The sequence below is a fragment of the Simochromis diagramma genome, unplaced genomic scaffold (assembly GCF_900408965.1).
Source record: "Simochromis diagramma unplaced genomic scaffold, fSimDia1.1 OVJJ01000216.1, whole genome shotgun sequence".
NCBI lineage: Eukaryota > Metazoa > Chordata > Actinopteri > Cichliformes > Cichlidae > Simochromis > Simochromis diagramma.
In genome coordinates this window covers 16,152,861-16,180,010 of record NW_024386883.1, presented here as the reverse complement: position 1 = coordinate 16,180,010, position 27,150 = coordinate 16,152,861, and the positions used below count along the sequence as shown (strand labels likewise).

The window sequence follows — 27,150 nt, the reverse complement described above, 5'->3', positions numbered from 1 at the left end:
ACGGGGAAGACTGCTGACTCTGCAGTTGTCCAAATGAAGATCATCAACACTTTCCCAAGGAGGGTGAGACACAGATATTAATTGCTGAAAAGGCTGGCTGCCTGCAGCATTCCTTACCAAAGCATATTTATGGAAAGTTGGTTAGAAGTCCATTTAGAACTTTAGGAAGCGTCACACGGAGGACTGAGGCCGGTGTGACTTCATCACAAGCCGCCACTTACAGACGACATCAGGACCGGAGCAACAGCTGTCACATTGCTAATGTTAATTCCTAATATCGAGCTAGTCCTGAACTAGAGGCAACATCAGAAGTGTGTAATCTGGGCTAAAGGAAAAAGAGCTGAACTCTTGCTCAGTGGTCCGAAGTCCTTTTTACAGATGAAAGTAAATTTTGCATTTCATTTGTAAATCAAAGTCGTAGTCTCTGGAGGAAACATGGCAAGGAACAGAAAGGTGTTTGAAGTCCCGTGTGAAGTTTCTGCAGTTGGTAATGACTCGGTGTGGCTCATTTGCTGGTGCTTTTGGTGACTGGGCAACTTTATTTGGTCAAAGTCAATGAAGCCAGATACCAGGATCACTTCCCAGCACTGCTGAGGAGTTTTGTGGAGATACCGATTTCCTTTTCCAGCAGCACTTTGCTGACCGTGCTACTACCGTGACTGACCACCCAACTAACCTGCACTGTGGGACCGCTATCAAAGCAAACCCTCAATACATTAGCAGGTGTAGCAAGCTGATCGCCTTCAAGTGACATTGATGCTTTGGTGCAGTAAGAACTAAAACAGTTCCAACCATAACCTCACAGAAGTCGGACTCATTTTTGATTGATCATAGAAAATACTCCATGAGCCATCATCATGAAAACACTTGAGATATTTCACTTTACACGTACTGAAAATAAAATATTTAAAAAGTTTTCGTTTTGAATAAAAAAGGATGAAAACAAATGGACTTTTTCTTGACACTCTACTTGTGGCCTGATTTAAAGTTAGAAAATTGTGTCTCAAACCTTTTTTTAGGTATATGTAAAACAAAGAAACAGACTTGCAATCCCTTTTGCTCTAGGTACAGATCATTGCTGCACATCTAAACCACATCAGACAATCTTAATTGTTTTAATTAAAAAGCGAATGATGTTTTGTGACTCACTAAAACTCAGGCTCTATAGATTTGTAACCTGTAGAAAAACAACAGCTCACTTAAGCACTGAGAAAGATACAAAATCCTTCAAAAAGCAGTTAATGAAAAACCAACGATTTCTGAATGAATTTGAAAGCTGCAGTTGGTGCCTGAGCTTGACAAGAAGCAATCAAACGGCAGCTGGAATTAAGAATTGGCCGAGTATCTTAAGAGTAGTCTGGAGTCAGGCTCAGTTTGTATTATGTTTACCCAGCTGCAGTTTTTGCCGGCTCTACGGCTGCACTTAATGGTTTATTACATTGGATGGCAGTTGTGAGTAATGAATTGTACCTTGTTTCTTGCAGCTTAGATAAACTGCTGGATTCTGGCTTGTATACTGGAGAGATAACAGAGCTGTCGGGAGGCCCGGGAAGTGGCAAATCTCAGGTGAACATTTCCTACCTTACCTCTCCGTCACTGATAATTTCAGCCTCATAAATTCACTCCTTTTTAGAATTTCCCGTTCTCCCGTAGAATAAGAAAATGCACCTTCCAGAGTCGCTGTTTAACCGAAACAAATTGTTCATGTTAACTTTAACTATCCCCGACGTGCTTCCCTTCGCTTGTAGGTGTGCTTCGGTGTTGCAGTGTACATTTCTTACCAGCTGAAACAGAGTGTGATCTATATCGATACGACAGGAGGGCTGGCTGCCAGCCGCTTGCTTCAGATGCTGCAGGCTGAAACCAGCAACACAGAAGAGCAGGTCAATTACCTGAAGCTGCATTGAAAATTTTGGGTTATTTGAAGGAAAATAAAAACAAGCAACTTCTGCTTTACAGATGGAAGCTCTTCAGAGGATCCACGTCTTCCGTTTATTTGACGTTTACGCTCTGCTCGACTGTCTGTACAGTCTTCGCAGTGGTGGGCTTCAACAGGTTTGTTGACGATTGCTTTTTTTTATTTCGCTTAAAATACACCAGCAGTCTTTCTGTAGCTGGGGAACCTTTGTAGAAAGACGAATCAAATTTCAGCAATCTAATTTTGTCACATTTTGTATTAGGCGTCTGTTGGCGGCGGCTCTGTCAAGGCGGTGATTGTGGACTCTGTGTCAGCTGTTATCTCGCCTCTACTGGGAGGCAAACAGAATGAAGGTGATATCTCTCTCTGCTGGTCCATCATAGTCAATCATACCTCAGGCTGTTTTTACACCTTCAGCCATAAAACTGAAAATAAATGTCACAACACGTTTAAACACATCTGTGGAAGCATGACAGCCAGTCATAAGAAAGTGGCAAAATAACACACTAATATTTGTGCTGTCACATTAAACCACAAACCATTACAGTTTAAGCATGAGCTCGAACCTCTGCTGTCAGTTATAAATAGAGCTGTTTTCATTAAATATGTAATTGCTTAAATTCGAGTCTGGCCTCTTGGGACTCAAAATAATTGAAATTTGTAATCCAAGTGAACTTCATTCAATTTGTAATGTTTGTAGAAAGCTCCAAAACTGTCATCTAATTAAACTGACAGTCAGTGCACCAAAATTCAAAGGTTCTTATCTAAAATAAACCTGCCTGTAAAAAGACATAACAATGCAAGCTATTAGCACTCTGCAATCTCTGCTGGTCTGTGTAGTGCAGCTCCTGATTGCTGAATAACTCGATTCAAAGAGAAAACCAAAACCAGAAGAAGAAAATCCAAAAAATGAAACCAAACTATCGGATAACATCACAACACATGAAGACAATAACATTTCTCTTACCTGGAAACCTTTCGGCCTCATTTTCAACTCCACATTTTTATTCCTGGAATCCTCTGTAGTACCGTATTTTTCATACATAAGGCGCACCGGATTATAAGGCGCATTAAGCGAAACGTGTTTAGGTGGAAACTAGCGAGCTAACTTCCTGCTAACTTCTAACTGTTAAATTTAATAAATTCTGTTTTCATGGATGCCTGGATGTTAAACTTAATTGTTAAACCTGATAAAGGAGCAACACTGATTATTTTATTAAAGATGAAAGAATTTAGACAGTTTTAAACTCTCAGTGATGCTGCAGTATTCGTTTGACTTTGTAACCTGAAGAGATGGAGTTTAGGACCCAGATTACTCTGCGAGGCTCCTGACTACAGTAGCAGTAATGCTCCGACAATCCCTCAAGCGGTGCGGCTTCATAGCTTACCAAAGTCGTACTAAAACATTTTTGACAGATTTTTGAGCGCCGTGTACCACATAAAATCAATTCAAAGTCAGTAAGTACAACCAGAATTCATACATAAGATGCACCGGATTATAAGGCACTGTCGATTTTTGAGAAAATTAAAGGATTTTAAGTGCGCCTTATAGTCCGAAAAATATGGTACGTTTACATGTATTTAGCTCCTCTTCCTGTAAGGCCACCTTCCTTTAAACCAGGGTTGTCAAACTCAGTTTTAGCTGGAGGTGCTACGTGTACAGAAGTATTTGGCTAAATCTCTTACCTCTGAATTCAGGTGTTTTCAGTCACAGGTGTATTAAATCAAGCACTGAGCCATGCAGTCTGTCTTTACACATATTTGTGAAAGGATGGGCTGTTCGAAAGAGCTCACTGAATTTGAGCACGGTATGGTAATAAGATACCACTGCGTGAAATTTCTTACATCTACACTTCCTGTAGGTATGAGGTGTAGGTGGTATTGTTCATTTATCCTTATAGTTTATGTAGTTCAGTGATGTGTTAATGGATTAAAAGAGTAAACAAATAATTGATTTTAAGTTTGCATGCATATAAAAAAATAAAAATGAAAAAGTTGCATAACCATGATTCTGTTCAATCAAGAACAAACACTGACAGTAGCCGTTTGTTTAGCTTACTGTTGGGAATGTTAATAAACCTACAGCCTGCAGTTTTCAAGAAACTACACTGATTGATAGGCCACATTAAAATTAGCAAAGGATTGGATGTGACCCACAGACCTTGAGTTTAACACATGTGCTTCAGGCAAACAACAGTGAGAGAGGAGTGTTGGTGAGGAAGCCATATTAAAGTTATCCACACTCGCTCACGTCATCCAGAGCTGAGAGTAGAAAACTGCTTGAAACAGTCTTCGGAGCAGGTTGAAGCTCGAGATCATTTAAATGCTGCGTTTAAATATGAGCATCCAGCAGAAAATAAGAAAAGCATAATAGGTCCTCTTTATAGATGAAGCAAATGCACTCCTTTCAGTAAATAAGGACGTCTTTGGTTTTTACAGCCCACCATCTGTGGAATTCATTGAATGTTTCCTATGCACGCCTTAGAAAAGGAGTCAGCCCTTTACTGCTGGATTATAATTCCAAATGTAATTTGTGAGCTCGGGCACACTGCTGCTGTGCTCAACTAATTACAGTAATGAACAGCACAGTGGAAAATTTGTATCCAGTAATTTGGGTTTGGCACACAGTAGAGTTCATATTACTTCTGAAGAAAAAGGTAACATTTTTAAGGTTTTAATTAAGGAATATTCAAAGCACAGAGTAATGTTTGGATTGTTATGGTTATGAATTTGGTAAAATATTAAACATGCAACCGATCACAAGATGATAAATTTAAAAGCAAAAACAGTCAGGAAGCAACTGAAAAACATTAAAAACGCATTTTAAAAAATAGAGGAAGGTGAAAATCTCAACGTATGTTGATATGATCCGTGTGACTTTTATACTCGCTACGATTAAAGAGTGTTCCTTATATTTCATGCACCATTTCAGCCTTAAAATGACTGAAAATGAGTGGACCATCTGTAGTTACTTTCTGCCACATGATTACCACCACCACATGCTTTTGTCGTTTTATTTTGTCAGCTGCGACCAAGCTTATTTGGTAGTGCTATACCAAGACAACAGCCATCGGTTAGCCTGCTAATATGTGTAATTTAGCACCAAATGTAAAGGTTAGCTTGCTACTTTTGCAGATTTTTATTAGGAAACTTTGGAACAACAAGCTTTTACAGTTCGATGCACTGGTGAAATGCAAATGTCTGTACCTAAAGTGACAGATCCGTCATGGGCATCGCTACAAGCTTCAACAAGCAACCGCAGCTTTTTTAAGTCAACTCCAGCAATTTTTAGGAATGTAAATTTCGCTGTAATAAATTTAGCTTGAGCTGCTACTGTTGAGTTGCTTTGAAAGTTCCTGTGACAGAGCCTGAGAGTATTCTGTACATGAACTAACCTCTCTACAACTTCCTTTGCCTCCAGGCATGTCCTTGATGATACAAGTGGCAGGAGCTCTTAAGACGATGGCAAAGGACTTCAACGTTGCTGCTTTGGTACGGATGACTCAGTCTTTGATGTGTGCTGCTCTAAATGCAAGATGCACTTCCAGTGTCAATCTAAAGTCTACACAAACTACTTCTTGTTATTCTTTCTGAGAAAACTAAACATTTTACTGCTTTTTTTGGGTTAATAAATAGGATTATAATAATTCTAAAAAATAGTTTTAAAGTAAAATCAACCCTGTTTAGTGAACTGCAGGTTTTAATTATGTTTAAAAAAAAAGGAGTATGCACGTTTAAAAAGCATGCACCAAAGAAAACTGATCTTCACCTCAAGTGATGAAGTTATTTGAAGGGAGATAAAGATAATTTGGTAGCCTTTCAATAAAAGTGGGACGATCTGCTTGTCCCACTTATATCTTCCGTCTTCTAAAGCTTGTGTTACACGTGGGAAGCTGTACCAAAGCATGGTGCGATAATCTCCTGAGAGTGAGGGAAGAAACTAACACGATGGTGTCTGGGCCCACAGGTAACAAACCATGTAACGAGAAGTGGCAGCGGGGAAGTGCAGCCCGGCCTCGGCGTTTCGTGGAGTCACATCCCGAGAACCAGGATCCTGCTGGAGCGAGTAGAGAAGGCGGCGGCTGTCAGCCAGCCCAGTCTGCGCTCTGCAAAGCTGATCAAGTCATCCAGACAGGTACAAGAAGCAGCATTAACTTGCAGAGCAACCAGCTCAGTGTTGATTCTGTCGAGGGGTTTCGTTGTTGTCAAAACATCTTGTTAAAATGGAGGCTTTGAAGGCGTGTTTGCCCTTTTAAAAACCGGTCTGGTTTGATAAAGACATGTTTTATTCCTCCGCCGAGACACGAGCCAAGGCGAGTAACGTTTTCCGTTTGTTTGTCTTCGAGATTAAAAACACTACCAGATCAGATTTGAGTAAAATTTCTGGAGAAGAGGAGCATGGGCAAAGGAGAAACCTATTAGTGGGGATAAGGATCACTTACATTTATGCTTAGCGTCCACACTCCTCCTGTATTTAAACTGGGAAGGCTATTCCAGTAACGTAATGTTGCTTTATCCATTCCAAAACCAGTTTTGATGTTTGTTTGGGGTCATTGTGTTGATCCCAATTCTACATAAAGTTTCATCTGTCTAGCTGCTGATCTGAGGTGCTAAGTTCATCCACCATGAGAAATGAGTTGGTCTATTATGGAAGCCACGACAGGTCAACTCGTTTTTCAGACTTTTTGGATGTTCACTTAGTTTATCCCTTTTTTTTCCCCCAGCACTTTGGTCTTCTTCAGTGGGATTTTCACTGTAATTTTCAGACACAGGCCTGTGTTTGTTAGTAAATGCAGATTATTTCTGAAACTGCACTAAAACATCTCTCAGTGGGGATTACTTTCATTTCACAACTGAATTTGATTTGATAGCATCTTAGTTTGAACGTATCCTCTCGGGTTTAATCACCGATATTCCTTCGACATCAAAGATCTTTTAAACCAACATTTTTGTTAAAAATAATGGGAGGAAATTCACTCTGCATTTTCTGCTCCGGAGTTATAAAAGACGGTCGTCAGCGGAAACAAAGCAGCTTCAGAATGAACCGAGCCAGTGAATATTTAATATTGTGGCAGCGTTGTGTTTAACTAGGTCTAAATCAACTGTCATGTGCTCTGTTTCTTAGCCTTGTCACATCAAAGAGGAATTTGACTTGCAGTGGTGGAGTCGCTCAGAAAAAGGGTCCTCGGGAAAGAGGAAACTGGATGAGACGGATTCCTGATGAGAGCAGCCGTAATCCTCTGCATAGATGTCACACCAAAGGTACACGCATGTTTCTGGGTCGAGTTTGGGAGAAAATGTCTTTTTGAAGTACTCTGCTAGCATTCAAGCAATAACTAAACTTTATTCCAATTAAAAACGGTCGCCACAGTTATTAGCTTCAAAATTGACCTATTTAGATACTGCCAGCGTCATGCTCTGTCAGTCATCTGCTGCAGCTTTGGCATACTGGCCTGAGATTTTATTCTTACCTGTTGGAAAATCGGGAGGAATATAAAGGCTTTTCTCGTGTTTCTTTCAGGCATAGCTGGGTAGGCTCATGCGAATTCTTCTCAGAGTGTGAATACGTTCGAACATTTAATTAAAGCCACCTCATAGCCTGAAGTATCCCACGGATGAAAAAGGCAAATCTGAATTATCCCTGAAAGCCATTCTGATGCAGCAGGCTGAAGGGGAAAGACCTCTCAGCATTTCACTGGATCATACAAGGAGTCTCACGATCGAGAAAGGGAAATGTATTTGGTTTAGCTGGAGCAACGCCTTTTTAAAACAAATTCTCTCCATATGGTTTTGGGGAAATCTGGCACAAGCAGAGCTCTCCGGAGATTTGCGCATGTTCATAACTTGTAGCTTCGGAGGCCAGCATTTATGCCGTTCATCTCTGTGACACCACAGCTTTTATTGCAAGTGGCTCCAATGCAAATCAGTGCGACGCTCCAAACACAAACCGATGAAAATGAGACACGCTGGAATGATGTTACAGGGACATTTTTATTGTCTTTGTCAGGTTTGTTTATTCCTAATGGCAGACAGATTTGTTTGTTTTCAGTGCAGGAGCTGAGCTTTAATATCAGAGTGTTCTTCAGGCAGTCGAAAGTATTGCTTGATGCTTATTTAAAAAAACAAAACTGGTTCATATCCTAGACTTGTGTGTAAAATCAGTGTCAAACTGTACGTTACTCATGATTTAGAGGCTATATTCTACATTGTTACAAAATATTCTACACCTCATATAATCATAGACTAATCTAGCACTCCACCTCCAACCTAAATGTGTGTTGCATCTGTTGGTCCGCATGAGCAGAAAGGTTCAAAAAGAATAAATTAAAATGACCTGAGAGCAGTGGCATTTGAAAACATAGACAGTCCCTGGTGTCACGGTAACATCCCCAAACTTAGAGCTGCCCTCTGAACAAATAACATCACCAGAAAACCAGCAGTTCATGGCTGGGTGAAAGCAGTGTATAAAATGTAGTTTCCTCCTCTTTTATTAACAGGGAGCTACGACACGCCTCTTGCGGATACATTCCCAGATCCAGCTGGGGGTCACTTTCTGAGCCTGGCTCTGTTCTTCGGGTTCGGCCAGAGTGTGCGTGGCGGAGGCTGCGTCGTAATCTGGCACGAGGTCCCCGTCGTACGCCACGAAGTATCGCCTCAGCTTGTTAAAGTCCTGCACCGAGTCGGGCAGGAAAAGCTTCACGCCGCTGAAGATGTCCAGCAGCGTCTACGGGGAAAACAGCGAGGTCAGCAGAACAGACACCCTGCAGCAATACTTTCCCTACATTCAAGGGAGCAAAGTGCTCTGCTTTTCTGCACTGTTCAGGCTGTGTAATATTACCAAGTCACTGATGGAAATGAAGAAAAAGACTATTTGATATAAAGACATAAAAAGGCTTTGTAGAGCTCAGTCTGTGATTAATATCAGTCAGTAAACCTTAACAGAATCCCTTCACGGCCAAAGATGCATTTACAAACTCTGAATTTGTTGCAGTCTCACAGGGGACACCTGCATTAAAGGATGCACACCCAGGCCTTGTTGAAATATAAACTATTGTGGCAGTAATTAAGGAACAAACAGCCAGTTTCCTTTTCACCTGCTTTGAGTAGCTGATCAGCAGAGCTTGTGATTGCTTGAGATAGTGGAATGGTGTTAGTGAGGTGGCCACATTTCACAGAGTGAAGACAAACTCTGTAAAGGTCAGACCAGGATGTGAATAAACATTCAAGTTGGGTCTAACAATCACAGCGGCTGCTCGGCCAATACTCAGCACAAACCGGCCTGTTGACCTGGTTCAGTTAATGACCTCATATACGCAACATTGAACATCTAAACTTTTCTTCAGAAATTGGGAATTATTGGCATAATTCTAGCTTCAAAAACAGTCCATAAGCTGGTTAAAGGTTCCCCTGCCCGTTCCTGTTTCTGTCCTTTGACAGCAGTTACCAGAGTTGCACACTGTACTGAAAACGAGAAAAAAGTTTTAAAACTGTCAAGATTTTAATTAGTCAGCTGGCCTCTGAGTGTTGTAATCTATAACCTGTCAAAGCCATAAACAACGCACTGATGCACTAATTTTAGAACAGGATTACAGCTTTTAACAAACAGTTTGTTTTATGATTGTCAGACCTTAAAACAAACTTAAAGATGGATTTTGTTTAATAATCCTAAATAGCATCTGTTTCTTCACATTAACTGCGTCCACAGAACACATTTAAACACACGTTGTCTTACTAACCTTGTCATTCCTTGGCTCCAGTTTCTGTGAGGTAGCTTTTGCTTTAGTTTGTCCGTTGCTGTGGACACTCTCACTCTTCTTCACCTGATAAGAAACAGTCTAACGTTAGGTCATCACTGCAGCTTTGGGTTTGCGCCTTGTGCAATTCTCGTGTTCTGTAACGATGAAACTTTACATCTCATGTGCTACATTAAAGAAAAGAACATTACCTTCTTAGCACTGGGTGCGTCTGAGCTGGGAGTGCGAGGCTGGGATTTCACCGCCTTGGCTTTGGGTGGAGTGCTGCTGCCTGCAGAGTGCATGTTATTGATTACACTTACAACAAAGCAGCATTTGCAGCACTGGGGTCACTTTAAAGTGTCCACAAATTTATTTCTGCATTATATTAACTTGAATCATGAACCAATGTCTAGAATAAAGGACATGCATATGAACATATCTGTGTGAGCCTGCTTCTTTACTATTAGATATCACTATTAAATTACTGCAGTTGATTAGTTACGATAAGAAATATTATTTCCTGTATTAGAAGTTTCTGAAATGTTGTGTTTAGTTGCGTAAACTAAGTTTAAAACAGTTAAAGCATCATGCAAATATTTATAAATAAAGTTTTGCACGATGCGAGCAAACCTGCAGAATCTAGACAGGAGTGTTTGGTTTATGTGTAAAATTCTATTATCATTGGTGGAAAACAATTTACTGGTTAAAAAAAATATTTTTATCTTCAGGGGGGGGAAGAAAAAAAAAGAAGCAATGCTCTAATAAATGTCCACTAACCTGCAGATGAATCTTAAAATCTCACATATGCATTTATGGGATTTTCTTAAATAAACATCTGCATGATGGAGACTACTTTTTCTTTATGTGGGTGTTTCCAGGAAGGGCAGAGACGCCTGCAAGTTGAAAGCGATTCATTTGAAATCTCAGGGTCCCTCATCAGTCTCAGGCCAGACTGTCAACAAGCTCAGTGCATATTCTGCACATTTGTGTTGCAGACACAGTCAAAGCATCACCTCGATCATAACTGGAGGGTTTTACTTATTGTGTGTGCAAAGATGCTAAACTTTAACCCAGTTACAATGAAACAACGAGGCCTCAAACATTTTAACAATACCTATTCTGCCTCAAATACAAGGTTATGAATTTACTGATTATGTAAACAAAGCTGTATCAATAGCATTGGTGGCATTTTAAAGGGAAGTTTCCAAAAATTTAAAACAAGAGTCTTTAACCACAAATAAATTGTGGTCATTTGAATCTTCACTTTTTAAAGTATTAAGTGTAACTCAAACCTAATCTTAGGTAAATCCGGACACACAACAACAATGTAATTTCCCTTTATGTACGTGACTTGTGAACTTACTCGTCTTCTTGGGCGGAGCGCCTTTGTTGGAGGAGGACGATGGCGAGCTTCCTCCGCTGTCCCCCCCCGATGAGCCCTTGTCATCGTTGGATGTAGACGGACCTGCTGTCACTTTGAAGTCGCAGTTCTCCTTCGATATGCGGTACAGCTCCTGTGCAGAGTGATGAAATGACAACATGGGCTTCGGCCAAGAGATGTAATGTTCTGTGTCAGTGGAGATTGAAGACCCGTGCCGGATTCAAATAATTAAGCCCGGGCATGTTTTACTGCCTCGGCCAATATTTCAACTCATCCGTCAATACTCGCGGGAAGACTGCAAATTTGCTCCTCCTCCCCGCCGTTTCAATCATACTTCACGCTGTCCCCCTGGGTGCTTTGTTTAACAGTGGCATTAATTATTCCATTCCTCCCGTCACCTGTATTACTACACATCCTCCCATTTTTCCCCCATCATATTTTACAATAGAAAGCAATTAGCAACAAGCATCCCTAGAAGATACGCCTCAGTTTTAAATGAATGGCTGATTTCTAAAACGTCTTTTGTGCCGTCTCAATAAAACTTCATCACTGAGCAGCGGCTAATTGTTTCTCAAGCACTACAAATCAAAAAACGCTGATATCCTACTTTAAGCTGGTGCAAGTTGGTGGCGCTCTTCCAGTCCTTGTCATCGCGGATTCTCGTCATGCGGGGGAAGCGGATGGAGATGCCATCAGCGGTGTGCATTTCCGATTTGGAAAACTCTGCGCCTGTGATCTCCCACACAGGTGCTTTCTGTAGCACAGGAAACACATAATCATATATAAAAGCCACAAAGGGTCACTGCATGCATTAAAAACACCTCCCATCTCAGAGCCCGTCATTATCTCGGCGCTTTTCGGGGGTAATTCATTTAAAGGAATTCCTGTGGATGCACGCAAGAGACGCTTTCAACTTCTAATTTCATTCAAAGGGTGTGCAGTATCCAGATATACAACTGTGCTCTGCGTGAACAGGCCCGCTGGGAAATCCAAATGTGCTGAGTAGTGACATCTCACCTCAGGATCGCGGATAATGAAATCTGGATAATAGTTCTTGATGATTTTCAACCAGCTAGGGATTTTGCTTGGCTCCTACATTAAGACACAAACACACACAGACACACAAAAGATTAATTTTCAATTTTATGATATCAGCTCAATATTCCTGGTTAACCTCTAAGTGGATTCTCTCTGACCTTGCTGATTTTGATCACATCCAGCTCTTTCTGGAGCCTGGCCAACATGGCGTCGTCGTAGCCTCCGGAGCACTTGGTGACTGTGCACCATTTCTTGGAGTCTGGGTCGTAACAGCCCATTAGAAAACTGGACATGATGCCCCCTGGTGGGTAGAAGAAGACGCGCAAGCATTAGGAGAACTGCTTCCCACAGAATAGTCTCTCCACCAGCACCGACTTCTCAAAACCTGCCTCTTCAAATTATCTATTTTTCTCCTTCCCACTCACTTCCCGCAGCCTCTTACGACAAGCGTTTCATCTGATTTATTGTTTCTGCTCTATTAGCTCGTTTTCAACTACACGAGTCGTTTCATTAAGCACGCTTTGAAAACTTGTACCTTTCTCGTTGTGTTTGTTATGTTGTTGCACACTCATTAGCCAGCCTCCTCAATGGCCCCTGCTTCAAATCCCACCTGCTTCTCTATTTCACCCATTGGCATCTTCTCCTTATGTAACAGCCTGTATCTGCACATTTTTCATATGAAATCCTCCAATTTGGTTATGTTTTCCCAGAGTAACGGAGCTGTCTTGTTAATTTCATCATCCTATCTCAACATAATACATGCAAGAATCTTGTATTTATATTTTCGCTTTGTGGCTGAACATGAAGTGTCACACCTGCAGAAGGCTTGACCCCGTCTTTCACAGCAACATTAAAAGTTGGGGGCAAAAGTAAAACTGTCTTAACCGTTCAAAGCTGTTTTCATACATGAACTCCAACAAATGTCTGGAGAATACAGTCAGGAAATCATCTGAAGCTGTCCTTTTCCCCCTGCGGCACACAGCAGGAGAGATTTCGCATCAGACTAATTCTCACTGCTGGAAAAAAAAATTGTTCAAGAAAAGTTGCTGCCTGACTGAAGCGTGTGTGGATTAACTGGACTATTACACACACGCTGTACTCGCACTGCACAGGTCATCGCAATCAGATGTCACTTTGTTAAAGGCCTTTAATGTCCTGACTGCGTCAGACATTTCATTTCAGTTCAGTTCAATTCCATTTTTGTAGTTCCAATTCACAACAGCAGTTGTCTCAGTGGGCTATCGTACTGGAAGATAAAGACTACAGCCCAGACAACCCAGTATAAGCCTGTACTTGGTGACAGTAGGAACAAAGAAATCCCCTTTAACAGGAAGCAGGAACAGCTATCCACCACAAGAGGGCGCAAAACAAAAAGTGCATAGAAAGAGGCCACAAAATAAAGAGAAATCAGTCAAAAGTTAATGGCATGCAGTAGCGGCATTTAACCACACCAGGAGAGAATAGAGGCGACTGGAGAAGTGCTCGGTGCATTATGGGAAATGTCCAAGCAGTCTGAGTCCATAACTAAGGAATAGTTGAGGGTCACCTGATCCAGCCAATAACTGTAAGCTTTATCAAAAAGGAACATTTGAAGCCTAATCTTTAAAGTAAAGATGGTATCTGTCTCCTGAACACAAGCTGGAGCTTCCACAGAAGAGAGGCCCTGACAGCTTTAGGCTCTGCCTCCATTCTACTTTTAAAACATGTAAAAATCACAAATAAACCAGAGAAAAGTGCTCTATTTGGATAGTAGAGTGCAACGAGGTCTTTGCATTCCCACATGTGCTTTTGTTGGGTAATGTCTATAGTTCAGTGATCCATTAAATGTGTGAAAATGGCTTAAATCACCTCATTTTATGGCGAAACAGAATTGTCAGGGTGAATAAAATAAAGCATCAAGAATGGGAAAAGACTCCATGCCTAATGAAGCAGATGGTTAAGGCTTTACAGACCGTTTGAGCCTTTCCCGTAGAAGGCTCCCAGCACCACCAGGTCAGCTGTGTCCGCCATCGCCCCTTCATTCAAATAGTCCTTCTTTACTTTCAGCCAGTGGCGCTTCCCCGGCTCATAGGTGCTCTGAGACACGCAGATATAAAGCCTCATCATCGCAATGTTTCAGCTACACGTACAGTTTAAGCATAACTTGAGAAATTGAACAGTAAATAAATCTGATTACCAAACGCCGTCATCAATCAGCCAACCTCACCTTTACGTCTTTTAGCACCAGACCTTCAAGTCCCTCCCTGATGACACGAGTTATCATATCCGCCAGATCCCCTGCTCTCTGACGCACACACAGACGCACACGTTTTTAACATGTGTACGCATACAGCACAAAGACGCATTCACAGTTATACTTACGGTGACGTGCTTCATCTCTGAGAACAGGATCCTGTTGGGGACTTCAACCATGTTGTCATGCAGGAACTTCCTGCGTTCACACAGAGGCCTGAAGAAGACAGAAAGCCAGCGGACACGTGAAAATCCACGTTTTCTCCCCGCAGTGCTCTAAAAGTTTGTAAACTTCTGGCTTTGCCTGAGATTCAAACTCCACTCGCACGAGTAAAATCCTCTGCTGCATCCCCACCTCCACATTTTTGCTCTTTATAGTCCTCACCTGATCTGCTGTGCTGCTGGGTTATTCTACGAAGAATCAATTAGTGCCTCCCAGCTGAGCCCCACAGAATCAGCCAATGTTTTGGTACAGTAATTTTTAGGATACCAGATAAAATCAGCCAAAACAAAATATGCCCACCTATGCTGTGGCGGTCCATTGTGAATAAGGGAGCGGCTGAAAGAAGCTTCATCTTTTAACTTTAAGTATATTCAATAAAGGCATTCAAAGTTTTACCTTTATACTACGAAAACACTCAGTTACAGGCCTTTGAAGTATCTAAGGGTGGGTGCAGCACTTTTTGAGAGTAACTTCATAAGTTTAGTAGGTACAACGAAATTCTCAGGAGTGGAAAACACAGTTAAGCTCTGTGTAAATCAACTTTATACTTTATACCATTATTTCTATGAGCAACTCTGAGCATAAATATCATTACATGTGTCACAGTTTTAATAGGAAAACTTCACCGTTTAACTTATATTACATACAGTTAGAGGAAATAAGCACTGGAAGTCTGGATGTTTAATCTGTTGTCTGATCGTACACAGGAGGGCATTAAAAAAGTGCATTGTGGGTAAACTCACGGCGCTCATATCACCATGAGAGAGAGGTGATTAGTCAAAGCTAGTTATGACTTATAAAAGGTCCCTTTTTATGAACTCTCTGATGCCAGGCAATCAGATTCTGGAGCCAATCCCCTCTGGCAGGAGGGAGTATTGGAGAAGTGCTCAGTGCATTCTGGGAAGTCCCCCAGTAGTCAGTGCCCATAGGAGCATAACTAAGGAAGGATTCAAGGTCACTTGATCAAGCCATAACTCTAAGCTTTATCAAAAAGGAACATTTGAAGCCGAATCATTAAAGTAAAGAACTGAAGTTTCCATAGAAGAGAGAGGCCCATGGCTCCATGCCCAGTGAAGTGGATGGTTTAGGCTTCACCCTGGACATAAAGTTTTTTGAGTCACTCCCCTCTGGCAGGAAGCTGCAAACCCATCGGGATCAATACTTCACTGCATTCAAACAGCAGCTTCTTTCCATCTGCAGCGGAACTGCTCAACAAAGCCTCCTCCGCTGATTCACTTTATAATCACTGTTTTCCATTAACACACCATTATGCTTATTCAGCCCATTAACATTTGCACATTGGACTCCGCTGCACTCCATATACATTTGAAAATTTATATTTATATATTCTCATAGTGCCTCTATAGAAGAACAGCTTAAGTATTTGTCCAACAAATTGAAGATCTCTGGTTCGTTCCTGCGAGGAAGAAAAATCCATTTGTGGAAGGCATAAAAAAAAAAGTATGTACCAAATCAAACTCTACCTGAGCACACAAGCATGATTTTGTGCTTTTGTATCAAACATTCACTCACATTTATACTTGGATGAACACAGTGGACAGCAAACTGGGGCTCAGCATCTTGTATGAGGATACTTAGGCATGCAGACTGAAGCAGGGATCGATCCCCAACCTTCCGATTAGTACATGACCTGCTCTACAGCTACCTTCGATATAATAAGGGAGCAGCTGAAAGTAGCCGTTATATATTGTAATTTTTCTTTTGCACCACTGTTACACAAAGTCACATTACTTGTTTGTGTTAACACTTGGAAATAAATGTGATTCTGGTTCTGAGGTTTGCATAAATTCATTTTGATTTTTAAGGATCCTCAGACACCCTGCTACATGAACTACTCTTGCTCAAGTGGATGTGAATTTGAAGGTCACTAGATGCTGAAGACTGGTCCTCAGTGTCCTTCATTAATCATTTCAAAGTCCCCTGTTCCAGACATACAAGCTCGAGTACTGATAATAAGTTATTATTTTCTTTCGTTAGAAAAAAAGGCCTGCAAATAAAGTGAAATCTTTCCATAAAACCACAAATTAACCACATAACAGCGAGTGAGCACACCACAAGGACAGAGCAGCCTATTAATGTTAAAAACGACATGCTTGCATCATCCCCATAAGGGGTTACTCTGCACAGTGAAGTGCAAAGTCATTTCTGAGACAAAGGATGGATTGAAAGAGCATTACCTCTCCATGAGACTCACACCATTGAAGTAGATGCAGTCGAAAACAAAAAGGCACACCTTGGCGTCTTGAAAGGCTGCTTTCTGAAGGGAGAGGAGAGGAGAGGAAGGTTTGTGGGGTGACAAGAAAGCCAAGAGGGAGAAAGGAAAAAAAGCTGTGTGACAAAACAAAGAACATAAAGTGGCTGCAGTGTTCTCACCTTGTGTACACCCAAGGTCCCGAAGGGCAGGGGTTTACTGGTCTTTGTGTCAATTAGGAGGACTTCAGCATCCAGTATCATGCTGTGGCCACCAGGAAAAGCCTGAGGGATGTATTCTTTGAAATGGGCCACCTGAAACATCAACACGGACACACACAGGGAGCTCAGTTACTGAGTGGAAACAAATACCATGTGACAACAACTATTACAACAAGCACAAACCTGTAAAAACAATAGGTTTCATTAATAAAGTGCATTATTTTCAACCAAAAAATGTTTTAAAAAGCAAAGATCAAATGAGACATTTGATGCTCGTGGTTCAGGCTTGTACCCACCATCCTCTTTTATAACACTGTGGGGGATGATCTAAACAGTTCTCCGCCGTTATCATTCATCAGAATAAAGAACATTAGGTACCTTGGACTGTTGTAATTAGACTCCATTCCCACCCCCACAGAATGTTAACCTAGCATTAACATAAATTGCCTAATTACAGCGGCTGAGGCTGCATAATTAGCCATTTGGCTGATGGGCTGCAATGACAAGACGGTCACTCAAGACAAAATGTCTGAAGCCTTCAGGCTAGAGGACTAAAAGTGGACCGCAGACACCATAAAAACAAGTACCAGGCTTTAAAATGCCTCAGAAAGCATAGGCTGCACTTCCACATGAGAAGCCTGGAAAAATATGGTGTGTATACATCACGCACAAGAGCTACATGGCTTTTTCCAACTTGTGCCATGCTTGGCATCCTCTTCTTTATGATTGTTGTGAAGTGTGTTTTGTGTGCACCGAAGCAATTTCAAAGGGCTAATGAACATGATGCAGAGCTATTTATTCCTGCACGTTTAAGTCTCTGTGCATCATGCTGAGAAAGCAAATGCTGGAAAATCACTGTGGGAAATGTCTGAATTTCACGCTGGGAAAATACCTTTAAGCTGCTAATCCTGCCGGGGCAAACCTGAACACACTGCATCCTGATGAGCATTGTTATATTAATCAGTAAATAGCTTCACGGACCAGGAGCCCGCACATTTGCATCTGTGCTGTCTGTGCATGTGCGCGATAAGACTGACTTTGTGAGGCAGCACTGGTTTGAGGCTGCGACTGAAGTAGCTGAAGTTGTCTCCGTTCTTGTGGACCTGCACGCGCTCGCCATCGTACTTGATCTCCGAGTACATCCCGTTGGGGCATTTCTTCATGGCGTACTCGATGGATTTACACGCCTCCGCCTGAAACCACAACAAGGAAACAATCGTTTCTGAAGTTCTAATTGCTTTATGTGAACTTACTTTTCATGAAAGGTTTCCTCAGGTTGATCCAATTTAAGACGACAAACAAGAAAAAAAGGTTATCAATCATGTAGGATTAACAGTAGATTCAACAATTTCCTTCACAATATGAGACCATTAATAAAAACATGCAGTTATTTTTGTGAGAATCACCAAGTTCGAAACCACGAGGGTGATGAAATTTTGTAAAACTTCGGGGTTTAAGTTTATGTCCGTATACGCCAAAAAGAGGGCAAACGGTGACATTTAAGTCTCCTCCTGGGATCTTTCAGGGTTTCTGTTGCTGGGAACCTCAGCAGCACACCTGGTTCATTAGAAAACCTTGAATTTCTTTAATCATTAGGAAGTTTTGCAGGCAACTACATGATGTGGACAGACAGAAGATGGCCAAAATTTATTTATTATTGCCATGGCTTCAAAGTGACTACTCATTTACACAACACCAACCTAAATGACTATTTTGTATCCACTGAAAGACGATCTAGCGCTTCATCTTCTGCCAGCTCATGTTAGGAGAACAAAGTTAAAACTAATAACACCGAAGTTGCTCGCCTGTGGATCGTTAGAGAACGGCCTGTGCTAATCATTTGTAACCTAAAATGCGATGCGGGGATAGCTGCAGCGCACTTCCATTTTCTTTTATTTGGTGTAATTAAAGGGCCGTTGTGTAATGTGCAATTTAATGGTCTGTAAAACACATTTTAAATCATGCTGAATTAATATTTGCACTTCAGGATGGGTTGGGGACAGTTACGTGTCTGCAGTGCAGAGTTATCTGTAGGATCCAGCTGCTGCGTGTCTGGCTGTCGAGTAACAAACCATCAGGCAAAAAAAAAACCCATTATATTCTCTAAATATTCAGACATTTTAACTTAACATAAAGTAAACTTTGGCTCATGCTAAATCTTTAAGCAGGCTGCAAACAGACAGAGTGACTCAGCTGAATAGCCAGTCGTTCTCTCAGTGAATGTGTGAAGTTGGGACTGCTTTGTTTAGACTTGATGTATGGCCATCTTAACGACCGCTGCACAGAAAAGTACTTTTGCTCAGGATGAATGACGACAGACAGAAGAGCTGACCTTCTAAACTGAGGATTTTCTGTAATCCACATCTTTTCCTTGCATACACAACTGCACAAAGCCTTTGAGCACACATCAGATTTAACACCTCTGATCACTACATTGTGATGTTTTTGCAGTGAACCACGGCAAACAAAAGTACGAGTTGCAAGATTTACTGCTGCAGAAGCCTTGAGGCATGCCCAGAGCTCAAGCTACAAACAAGATGTTTGTCTAGACTATTTTAAAGAGAAACATGGAAGTACCGAAATGCGCTACGACGACTTCGCTGCCTTTGACCAAAGTACGACACAGTGACCATATTCTGGTGTTCAGTTAGGCTGACATCTGAAGGCTGTGAATGCTGCAGCACAGGATCCACATCATTTTCATCAAACCCCTGATTAACCCAATCCTCTTATAGACCACTCCCACCAGGCTAGAGCTGCTTCCTCACAGGTTAAAGGTGATCACTCCAGGCAACTTTATATTCCTCTGTAGCGTCACTTCCCTCTAACACACACCGGGGTCAGGGGTTAACTTTTCCTTTTAATTTGTTACCGTGTCTGTATCCCTAATTTATATCCTGGTTTATTTCCACAGGTAACATCCGTCCCCTGACACGTGTAATAAATCGGCAAAATAAATGAGGCCATTGCTTGGGGAAAAGTATCCTAATACTTATGTAAATATTTTAATTTTGTACTGTGCATGTGTGTCTCGTGTGATTTATGAGGTCAGAAAGGTCAGATGACAGACACCCTCTATTCCCTAATTGAGTTAATTAAGTTGAATTAGCTCACATAGTTTTTAAATGTGACTGCTTCTTCTTCTTCTTTCTTTTTTTTTTACATCACTGTGGTTCAAACACCTCAGCTTTGCATTCACATGAAGACTCAGAGATAAGAAGCAGACAAACACCGTGTGTATGTGCATCTGTACTGTATAAATTGACACTTTTTATTAGGAATCCTTACCAACATGGGCTGGACAGGGGTCATAAGTGAGGCCTCGATAGTGAGGAGTTTCTTAGGTCCTGAACCATTGGACACCTCCTGCTGATTCTTTAACACCCTTTCAATCACGTCTCCCAGATTGCGCGAGGCCTTGAAGGCATCGTAAGCGTTTGGATCCACTGCATCCAAGCTGCATAAAGAGGCAACAATGACAGGCTGCTATTAAAAAAATAAAAATCACAGATCACATGATGGTCAGCCTGCATCTGACTGAGGAAACACAGCAGTGTCCTTTCTCTCTAGGGCAGGGACGAGCAATAAGCTGAACTCAATTCTGCTCAATATTAATTTTGTCTCTTTATGAATTACTGGTAAAGTCCTTCACAACAGTCCCAGTTTGTCATGTGGTCCCCTTGGGAAAATTACTGCGCACCCCTGCTCTCTAAATGCCTTCACGCAGCATAACAGTGCCTAACAGATGCCCTCGTTGTAGGATCAAGGATTATGCTTTTTCAGTGCATCTGTAGCCTTGATTTATTACGTTTATTTTTACAGAAGCCCACATATCTTTACCTGAAATGTATAATTTATGACCACAAAGAATGAAAGGTTGGTAAAGATCATAAATTACACAGACAAGATGGTCATAGTCACCATAACGTTGCCCAACAGCCACAAAAATCCTGGTGTGCACTTTTTTTTGTCCTTTTTTTCTCTCTAATGACGACCATAATTTACAAAAATGATGTTATTGTGATCAAAATGAATTGAAATGAGAGATTAAGAACAGAAACACGGATGATGGGAGTCACAGGGTAGTTTTTCCATAACCTTCTTCACACTGACTTTTTGAAACCGGAGGAGCTGCCCTCTTCTGGTCATTTGAGAGAATGCAGATTTAATGCGGCTTTAAAGCAACTGCCTCACTATTCAGACTTTCCATCTTTGCGTAAAATAAACCTGCCTCTGTCATGTTCAGAGAGAATAACTAAATAATCCAAAGATACTTACACGTGTTTAGCACCAGCGTTCATCTTCAAATCGTGCTTAATTAGGCGAACGATGCATTTCAGGTCATTACTGGTGCATCTGTAGGGAAGGGAAAATTCAGACTATTACTGTGAAGCAAATTCTGAAGCATTACAACATTTCGGGAAGACGAAATCTAAAAGCAAACAAATGACAAATATAAAATGATTGGATTAAAATGCCTTAAAGTGAATAATGGAAGCTGCACACACCTCAGAAAGAACCTGCTTCGTTAGAGGCAGCTGAAAGACGAACACTTGAGCACTGCAAGTTCACTTTACTTGCTTTGCCCTATTAATGTTATAGTATGCTAGCAAACCCTTTAGTTGGTACAGCAAAAAAAATAATGTCCATGTCTGTTTACAGCTTGCAAGATGCAATTTATGACAAACAAACATAGCCTGGTGTCTGCTGCAGCGGAGGGGAGAATGTCAAATAAAGATGTTGGGATAATGTACGCGTTTGTGTTAGACATGCCCGAGGCAGGCAATCGAGAAAGGAGGGAAAAGTACACAAATGCAGGCAATAGAAAAAGCCATAAGAAAAAAAAAAAAAATAAGTGGAAGGAAATAATTGTACCATAAATACTGGAAAATGAAATCTCTAAGTACGTCTTCCTGCTTCTACGGAGCTATCGGAACTTTCACAGGCAGTAAAGCAAAGACGTCACGTGGAGAGGTGCAGCTACAAACACCAAGGTCAGCCTTATTGGGGTTATTTGTAAGAATTACCATATCTTTTAACATTTTAACACTCAGCCTGACTGATATAAAAAATGATTATGTGTTTTATTACTTTTTGGCAATATCCTCCAGCTCGTTCTGCTGCTCATCCTCCTTCGTCAGCTGGGAAAGTCGGGTCAGGGATGCGTCCACTTCCTGGATGGTAAGGAGACTTTTGGCAGCCGGGGGAAATGATTTACTCTCATCAAAGAACATCCTCACCGTCTCAGACACGTCACCCTTAAAAGGAAAAACGAAACAAAAACAGACACGATGTCAAGAGCCTGTAATTCTGCGTTCGTGTTAAGGGTCTGTCCACTTCGAACACCGAAATACTGTAAGAGTGACGATTTATGGACGACAGACCTGCTCCAGATCGCGCACCATGTCATCCTGGTTGCTCCTGAATATGCGGCTGAAGAGTTTTACAATCTGCTTGTCATTGAGGTTGTAGACGCTTTTCACAACACCCGGCAGGAGCAATTTCACAGTCAGGTAAAGATCGCCGTGGAACTTATCTAGGATGGAAGACAAAGGAGAAAATTCACAGAAATGTAAAGATGACGTGCTGGATTTTGTCTATATACAGAAAAAGGTAGAAAAAAAAAATAAGAGAGAGACAGCTACCTCCACTTGTGCCCTTCCTGAGGAACTTTTCAATAATCTGCGTCTTTGTATTGTAGCTGTTGTTTTCGGCCACCATGGCACAGAGCTTGCGAAACTCTCTGAAGAGGCAGTCTTTGTGCTGGGGGTCACAGAGCTGGGTGGACAGCGCGCTGCCTTGGCTGGCTTTGGCAGGGGAAGAGGACGCCCCAGGGCTGCTGCTAGAACTGCCAGCCTTTGTTGCTGTAAGGAGAGTGAAGGGGAACAGTGCAGAGACCATGATTTATTGATCACTATGAAGGGGTCGGAGTGGATTCTGAAAAATGTCAGCCTTTGTACTTAAGCCCGAATTCTCTACAACACTGATACTGGCTGAAACCATTGTTTTCAGAGCACGCCACATTCATATTATTTTTATTCCTATTCTGGCCGTGGCCCTCAGACTGTAGTGCACGAGTTTCCCTGCCTATTCAATCCAGTTTATTACTGGTGGCTTACATCACCACTGGGAATATGAAAGCAGTTTTGCTTCCACCTGTTTATTGCTTCAGTTTGCTGACTTGTGGATACCTGTAATTGAGCTATAAGCTCCAAAGGGAAACTACTAACAGAAAACCGCTTTAAAGATCCCACATAAGTTTGTTTACTTTTCTAAAGTGTTTTCATTTTAATTTAATTAACGTATGCATTTAGGTCCATTATGGAAAACTGCCAGATTTAGCCTCACAGGCTCATTTCCACCTGCAGTCCCTGGCAGGTTGACAACATTCATTCTATGCATACAAAAGACCCAGAAGCATATAAGTGATGTGTGTATTTGGTTTACACAACTGCTAGTGACTATCTTGTGAATTCTTTGCATGTTAACGCGTGTAAATTAATAATTAATAAGGACTGTTTTTTCTTTTTTCTGAGTGACTTGAATTTCGACATAACTCACCAGTGAAGCCTGAAAACTTCCTTGGCGCATTGACAGATGGGTCAGCGGGGGGAGCCATCAGCTGACCGGTGGTTTTCAACTTGGCCTGCACCTTCTTTTTTGGACTTGCATTAACTTTGGCCATCAAGTCTGCAAGACAAGGCGAGTGGATTTAGAAGAAAGAAGACCTGAGATGCCCTAACTTATTTATTTAATGTTGACAATATACTAGTGAGATCACACATAAGTGATGTGTATGGGACCTAGCTGTCACAAGACTACATATCAAAGAGTTTGCTGTATAATGCTATATGAATACATAAGCCAGGACATGCCTACAGTCTTTATGGCTGTTTGTTCATTATCCTGTAACCTGCATTTAACAGCCTACACAAGGAAACCAGGAAATTAATCATTTTCCTCAAGAGAAGCAAAGAAAGCACAAGTTGCATGTATGCCCTAAATCTATACACAACCTACGCAAGTACCCAACGCTGCTTACAGCATTTATACTTGTGTCTCTTTTGCACTGCAACCAAAATGCTAGCTGTTGAGTTTCTGGCTTCAAGTTGATCCACTGTCTTCCAGTCAATTACAAAAAAATCAAAACAATTCACAATTACAATAATGTTCAGTTACATTTCCAGGAAGGCATACATCAGGTTACATCGTAGAGTTTCAAAGAAGTTTGCTCCTGCATAGATTTAATATAGATGCATAAATCCAAATTAAATCTCATTTTCCCTAATGACAGTTTAATTATAAATAAATATATAATAAATGGGCGAGTCAATTACTGACAAATATTTTTGACACATTATTGCAGCTTTCACTTGATAAACATTAAGTAAACATGTTGCCATGCCTTCACTGAACGGCCATCTAATTATCTGTACGGGTACAACAAGTAAGTTGACACTAGGCGAGAAGATGTGAGCCACACCACTGGTTTCATATCAGTATCCCACATGTATTCACAATACTACTAGTATATCAGTCAGCTGCTGCACTTCAACTGATTTGCGGGATTGTGAATTGAAATTTCAAGAATAGATCAGGTCACATCAAAAGCGCACTGCAGCTGAGATTCACTGACTGTTGACTTTATGAACACAGGAGCTTGATCTGATTCCAATAATGGGTAAAATTTTCCTTTGGCCAAGGCTTAAATATTGCCTGTGAGCAGTAGAAGGGTTTAAATATACAATAAATGTATGTTCACAGACAATTTTTCTGCATAAAAAGCATTTTAAAAATGTGAAATTTACATTTTGAGTGGCTTTTGTACCTGAAACGTGTTTATTTATGATCTCCTTGTCAGCATCCTGTAATTCCTCCCAGCCCTCCAGGTCGGTGATATCCTCGATCTTCTTCGTGGTGGCTCTGGCTCTTTCCAGCTTTTCGAATATACACTTCACATGGTACCACTCTTTCATCTCCCCTGCAGACTCACTGAAAGGGTTTGGCACAACTTTGCCTATGCGCACTATTCCCTTCTGGATTTTGTCCTTGCATTTCTTACATCCTGCTGTGCCACGTTTGGCATATTCAACGAGAAACCTCTGATCTGCCATATCCGGCTGATTGGAGAAACTTTGATGCAGAAAAAGCCAGGGAGGATAGTTTGGGAGAAGACTGTGCTTTTGGGATACCGAGGATAATGCAGAGATTTTCCTTGTAAAATGTAACTCATGAAAAGACAAAGGTAGACGCTCAGCACATGAATAGACAGAAAAGGCCCTACACAACCTGAAGTATTTCTGACATCTAACAAGTTTTCCACTGGGATTTAGGACTACGCAGATAGTCTTTTGAAGCAATAAAATGAGAGTTTTCTGCATTAAGTTGCAATGATGAACAGTTCAGAACCTAAAAAAAGCAAAAGGATATAATGGTTAATCACACAGCTTTCTTTTAAATACAAGGTACGTCAATATACTAAAAAAAAACCTAATGCTAACAGCTCTAATAAAAGGTTCACTGACTCAGCAATATGTTATGCATTCATTGCAAGTGTAAATTTCCTGATTCCAGTTAGGCAGTAACATTGCTTCCCACTGCACATTCACAGGGCTTCTGCAGGGTTCATAAAGGCAAATTTATTACATTGGATCCCTTTTTAAGGTAATTTAATACAATTTATAGTTGTATAATCCAAAATATTAACGATAAATGGAAAGCTAGTAGGGCCAGTATGACAAAACATTATTTGTAATATTTCAGCACTTACATAAGATTCATATAAAAATGTTTTTAACGACACAACTGAGTTATTTCATGCAATGCTGACCTAAATCAGTGCGACTCTGGAGCCACATGAGTCTCTTTGATCCCGCTCTTGTGGCTCCAGGTGGCTTTGACAAAACAATTAGCAATCCCTGAAGAAATGGACTACGAATCCAAAAAACAAACAGGAAAACAAACAAAAAAACCCCACAAAATGAAACTTAGACTTGTCGTTTTTTGTTTGTTTTACTACTTTTAAAGCTATTGTGTTGTTATATGTTTTATTTATTGTCAAAATAGGCTACTTTTGAATTTCAAAAAATTTTGTTGGTAATAAAATAAATAGATTAAAAAAATAATACTTACAAAAATTATATACAAATGGCATTATCATAATGGAAATACTAACAGTTCCAGATAAGCATAACTAGGCTGCAGCAGCGTAGCCGCATGTGGGAAAAGAATTTTGTTTCCTCCACCTATTAGTAACGTTGATAGGCTGACTTATAGTAATGGGCTGTGTAGCCTTCTTTATAAGGCTCCAATATCTTCTGTGGCTCCATTCAGAGTTTTTAAGTTTAAAAAAAAGCCCTACATTTCGACGATAAATTACACAGATTTCAGTAGGCAGTAAACAAGGAAAAGGTCAGGATGCTCCATGCATACAAACATGACCTTACAATTCTCTAACACAAATATACAAAAAACAAAAGAGCACACGGATTACCCTGTTAGACAGAACAAAAAACATGTCATATATGAGCTTTGGAATAATGGCAAACAGCTAAAATTTAAAGGATTAACGAACACAGATGTATCAAAGTGCTCTAGAGTGTCACTGGACAGTTTTTCTATCTTGTTTATTCTTTACTGTAGTGACTTTAATGCAACACAATGTTTTCAGTTCAAGGCTAATAAAGGATTTTGGAAAAGACACAAAGTACACGTTGACTTATTTTAATATTTAGGCATATTTGAAATAAAAAAAAACCCAAAACAGCATGCCTATTCAGTTACACAAACGTGCATTTTTAAATGTTAACGTTAAGCGCACCTCCAAAACATCCGACGTGTAAGTTTGATGACACGAAGGCAAGTGGATATGCTCACTAACGTTAGCATTAGCAATGCTCACTTTGTTCTACGCTCGAAGGAAATTATCACGTCGACTTAATAGACTGCACACCAGTTATCACAAATACTTTAACATGCTGCTAAAAGTGCTACACGTGTTTATGTACTGTACCTTAGAGAAGCCGAGTAAACGGTAATAGGACGCTTTAAACTGCTAGCACTCCTCATTGTTGTTAGCCAACAGCCCAGCGACGTTAAGTCAGCGTAATTGCAATTTAAATATGCAAAGCCTTTCCGGTTTGGCTCCGCAAAAATAAAAGTACTGAAATCTGTAGTAGTTCGATTGAGA

General features: G+C 40.8%; 2 protein-coding genes across 4 annotated transcripts in view; one reads left to right on the top strand and one right to left on the bottom strand.

Annotated features, from left to right (window-relative positions):
- The window catches only part of rad51d (RAD51 paralog D), a 24,553-nt gene extending 14,167 nt beyond the window's left edge, over positions 1-10,386 (top strand). Inside the window, exons 4-11 of the mRNA XM_040032496.1 lie at positions 1,485-1,566; positions 1,749-1,883; positions 1,960-2,055; positions 2,181-2,271; positions 5,340-5,410; positions 5,886-6,053; positions 7,044-7,180; positions 8,416-10,386. Coding sequence (XP_039888430.1) covers positions 1,485-1,566; positions 1,749-1,883; positions 1,960-2,055; positions 2,181-2,271; positions 5,340-5,410; positions 5,886-6,053; positions 7,044-7,139 — 739 coding nt within the window. The 3' untranslated portion in view covers positions 7,140-7,180; positions 8,416-10,386. The remainder of the gene's footprint in view (positions 1-1,484; positions 1,567-1,748; positions 1,884-1,959; positions 2,056-2,180; positions 2,272-5,339; positions 5,411-5,885; positions 6,054-7,043; positions 7,181-8,415) is intronic.
- lig3 (ligase III, DNA, ATP-dependent) lies at positions 7,891-27,150 on the bottom strand. Of its 3 annotated transcripts, XR_005695925.1 has the most exons (22): positions 26,974-27,150; positions 24,790-25,370; positions 23,523-23,651; positions 22,607-22,825; positions 22,346-22,497; positions 22,053-22,219; positions 21,240-21,317; positions 20,250-20,418; positions 17,999-18,154; positions 16,923-17,054; positions 16,727-16,806; positions 14,435-14,522; positions 14,280-14,357; positions 14,026-14,149; positions 12,232-12,374; positions 12,053-12,127; positions 11,643-11,789; positions 11,018-11,168; positions 9,864-9,943; positions 9,655-9,738; positions 8,179-8,642; positions 7,891-8,145 (listed from the first exon to the last, which is right to left on the bottom strand). XR_005695925.1 is itself a non-coding variant. In XM_040032494.1 (21 exons), exons 2-21 carry the CDS (start codon positions 25,340-25,342, stop codon positions 8,409-8,411), a joined length of 3,039 nt encoding a protein of 1,012 aa, XP_039888428.1. In that variant the 5' UTR covers positions 25,343-25,370; positions 26,974-27,150; the 3' UTR covers positions 7,891-8,408. The 3 variants fall into 3 exon arrangements, 2 of the variants coding, with proteins under 2 accessions (XP_039888428.1, XP_039888429.1); XM_040032494.1 differs by having other exon boundaries at positions 7,891-8,642; XM_040032495.1 differs by lacking the exon at positions 26,974-27,150 and adding an exon at positions 26,782-26,951 and having other exon boundaries at positions 7,891-8,642.

Excerpts from the sequence above, each read along its gene's own strand:
- lig3 (XM_040032494.1), bottom strand. The coding sequence starts at position 25,342 with ATGCAGAAAACTCTCATTTTATTGCTTCAAAAGACTATCTGCGTAGTC. Across the intron at positions 23,652-24,789 it reads CATAAATAAACACGTTTCAG|ACTTGATGGCCAAAGTTAAT; the intron begins GTACAAAAGCCA and ends CTTGTCTTGCAG. Across the intron at positions 22,220-22,345 it reads TGGTGCGCGATCTGGAGCAG|GGTGACGTGTCTGAGACGGT; the intron begins GTCTGTCGTCCA and ends TTTCCTTTTAAG.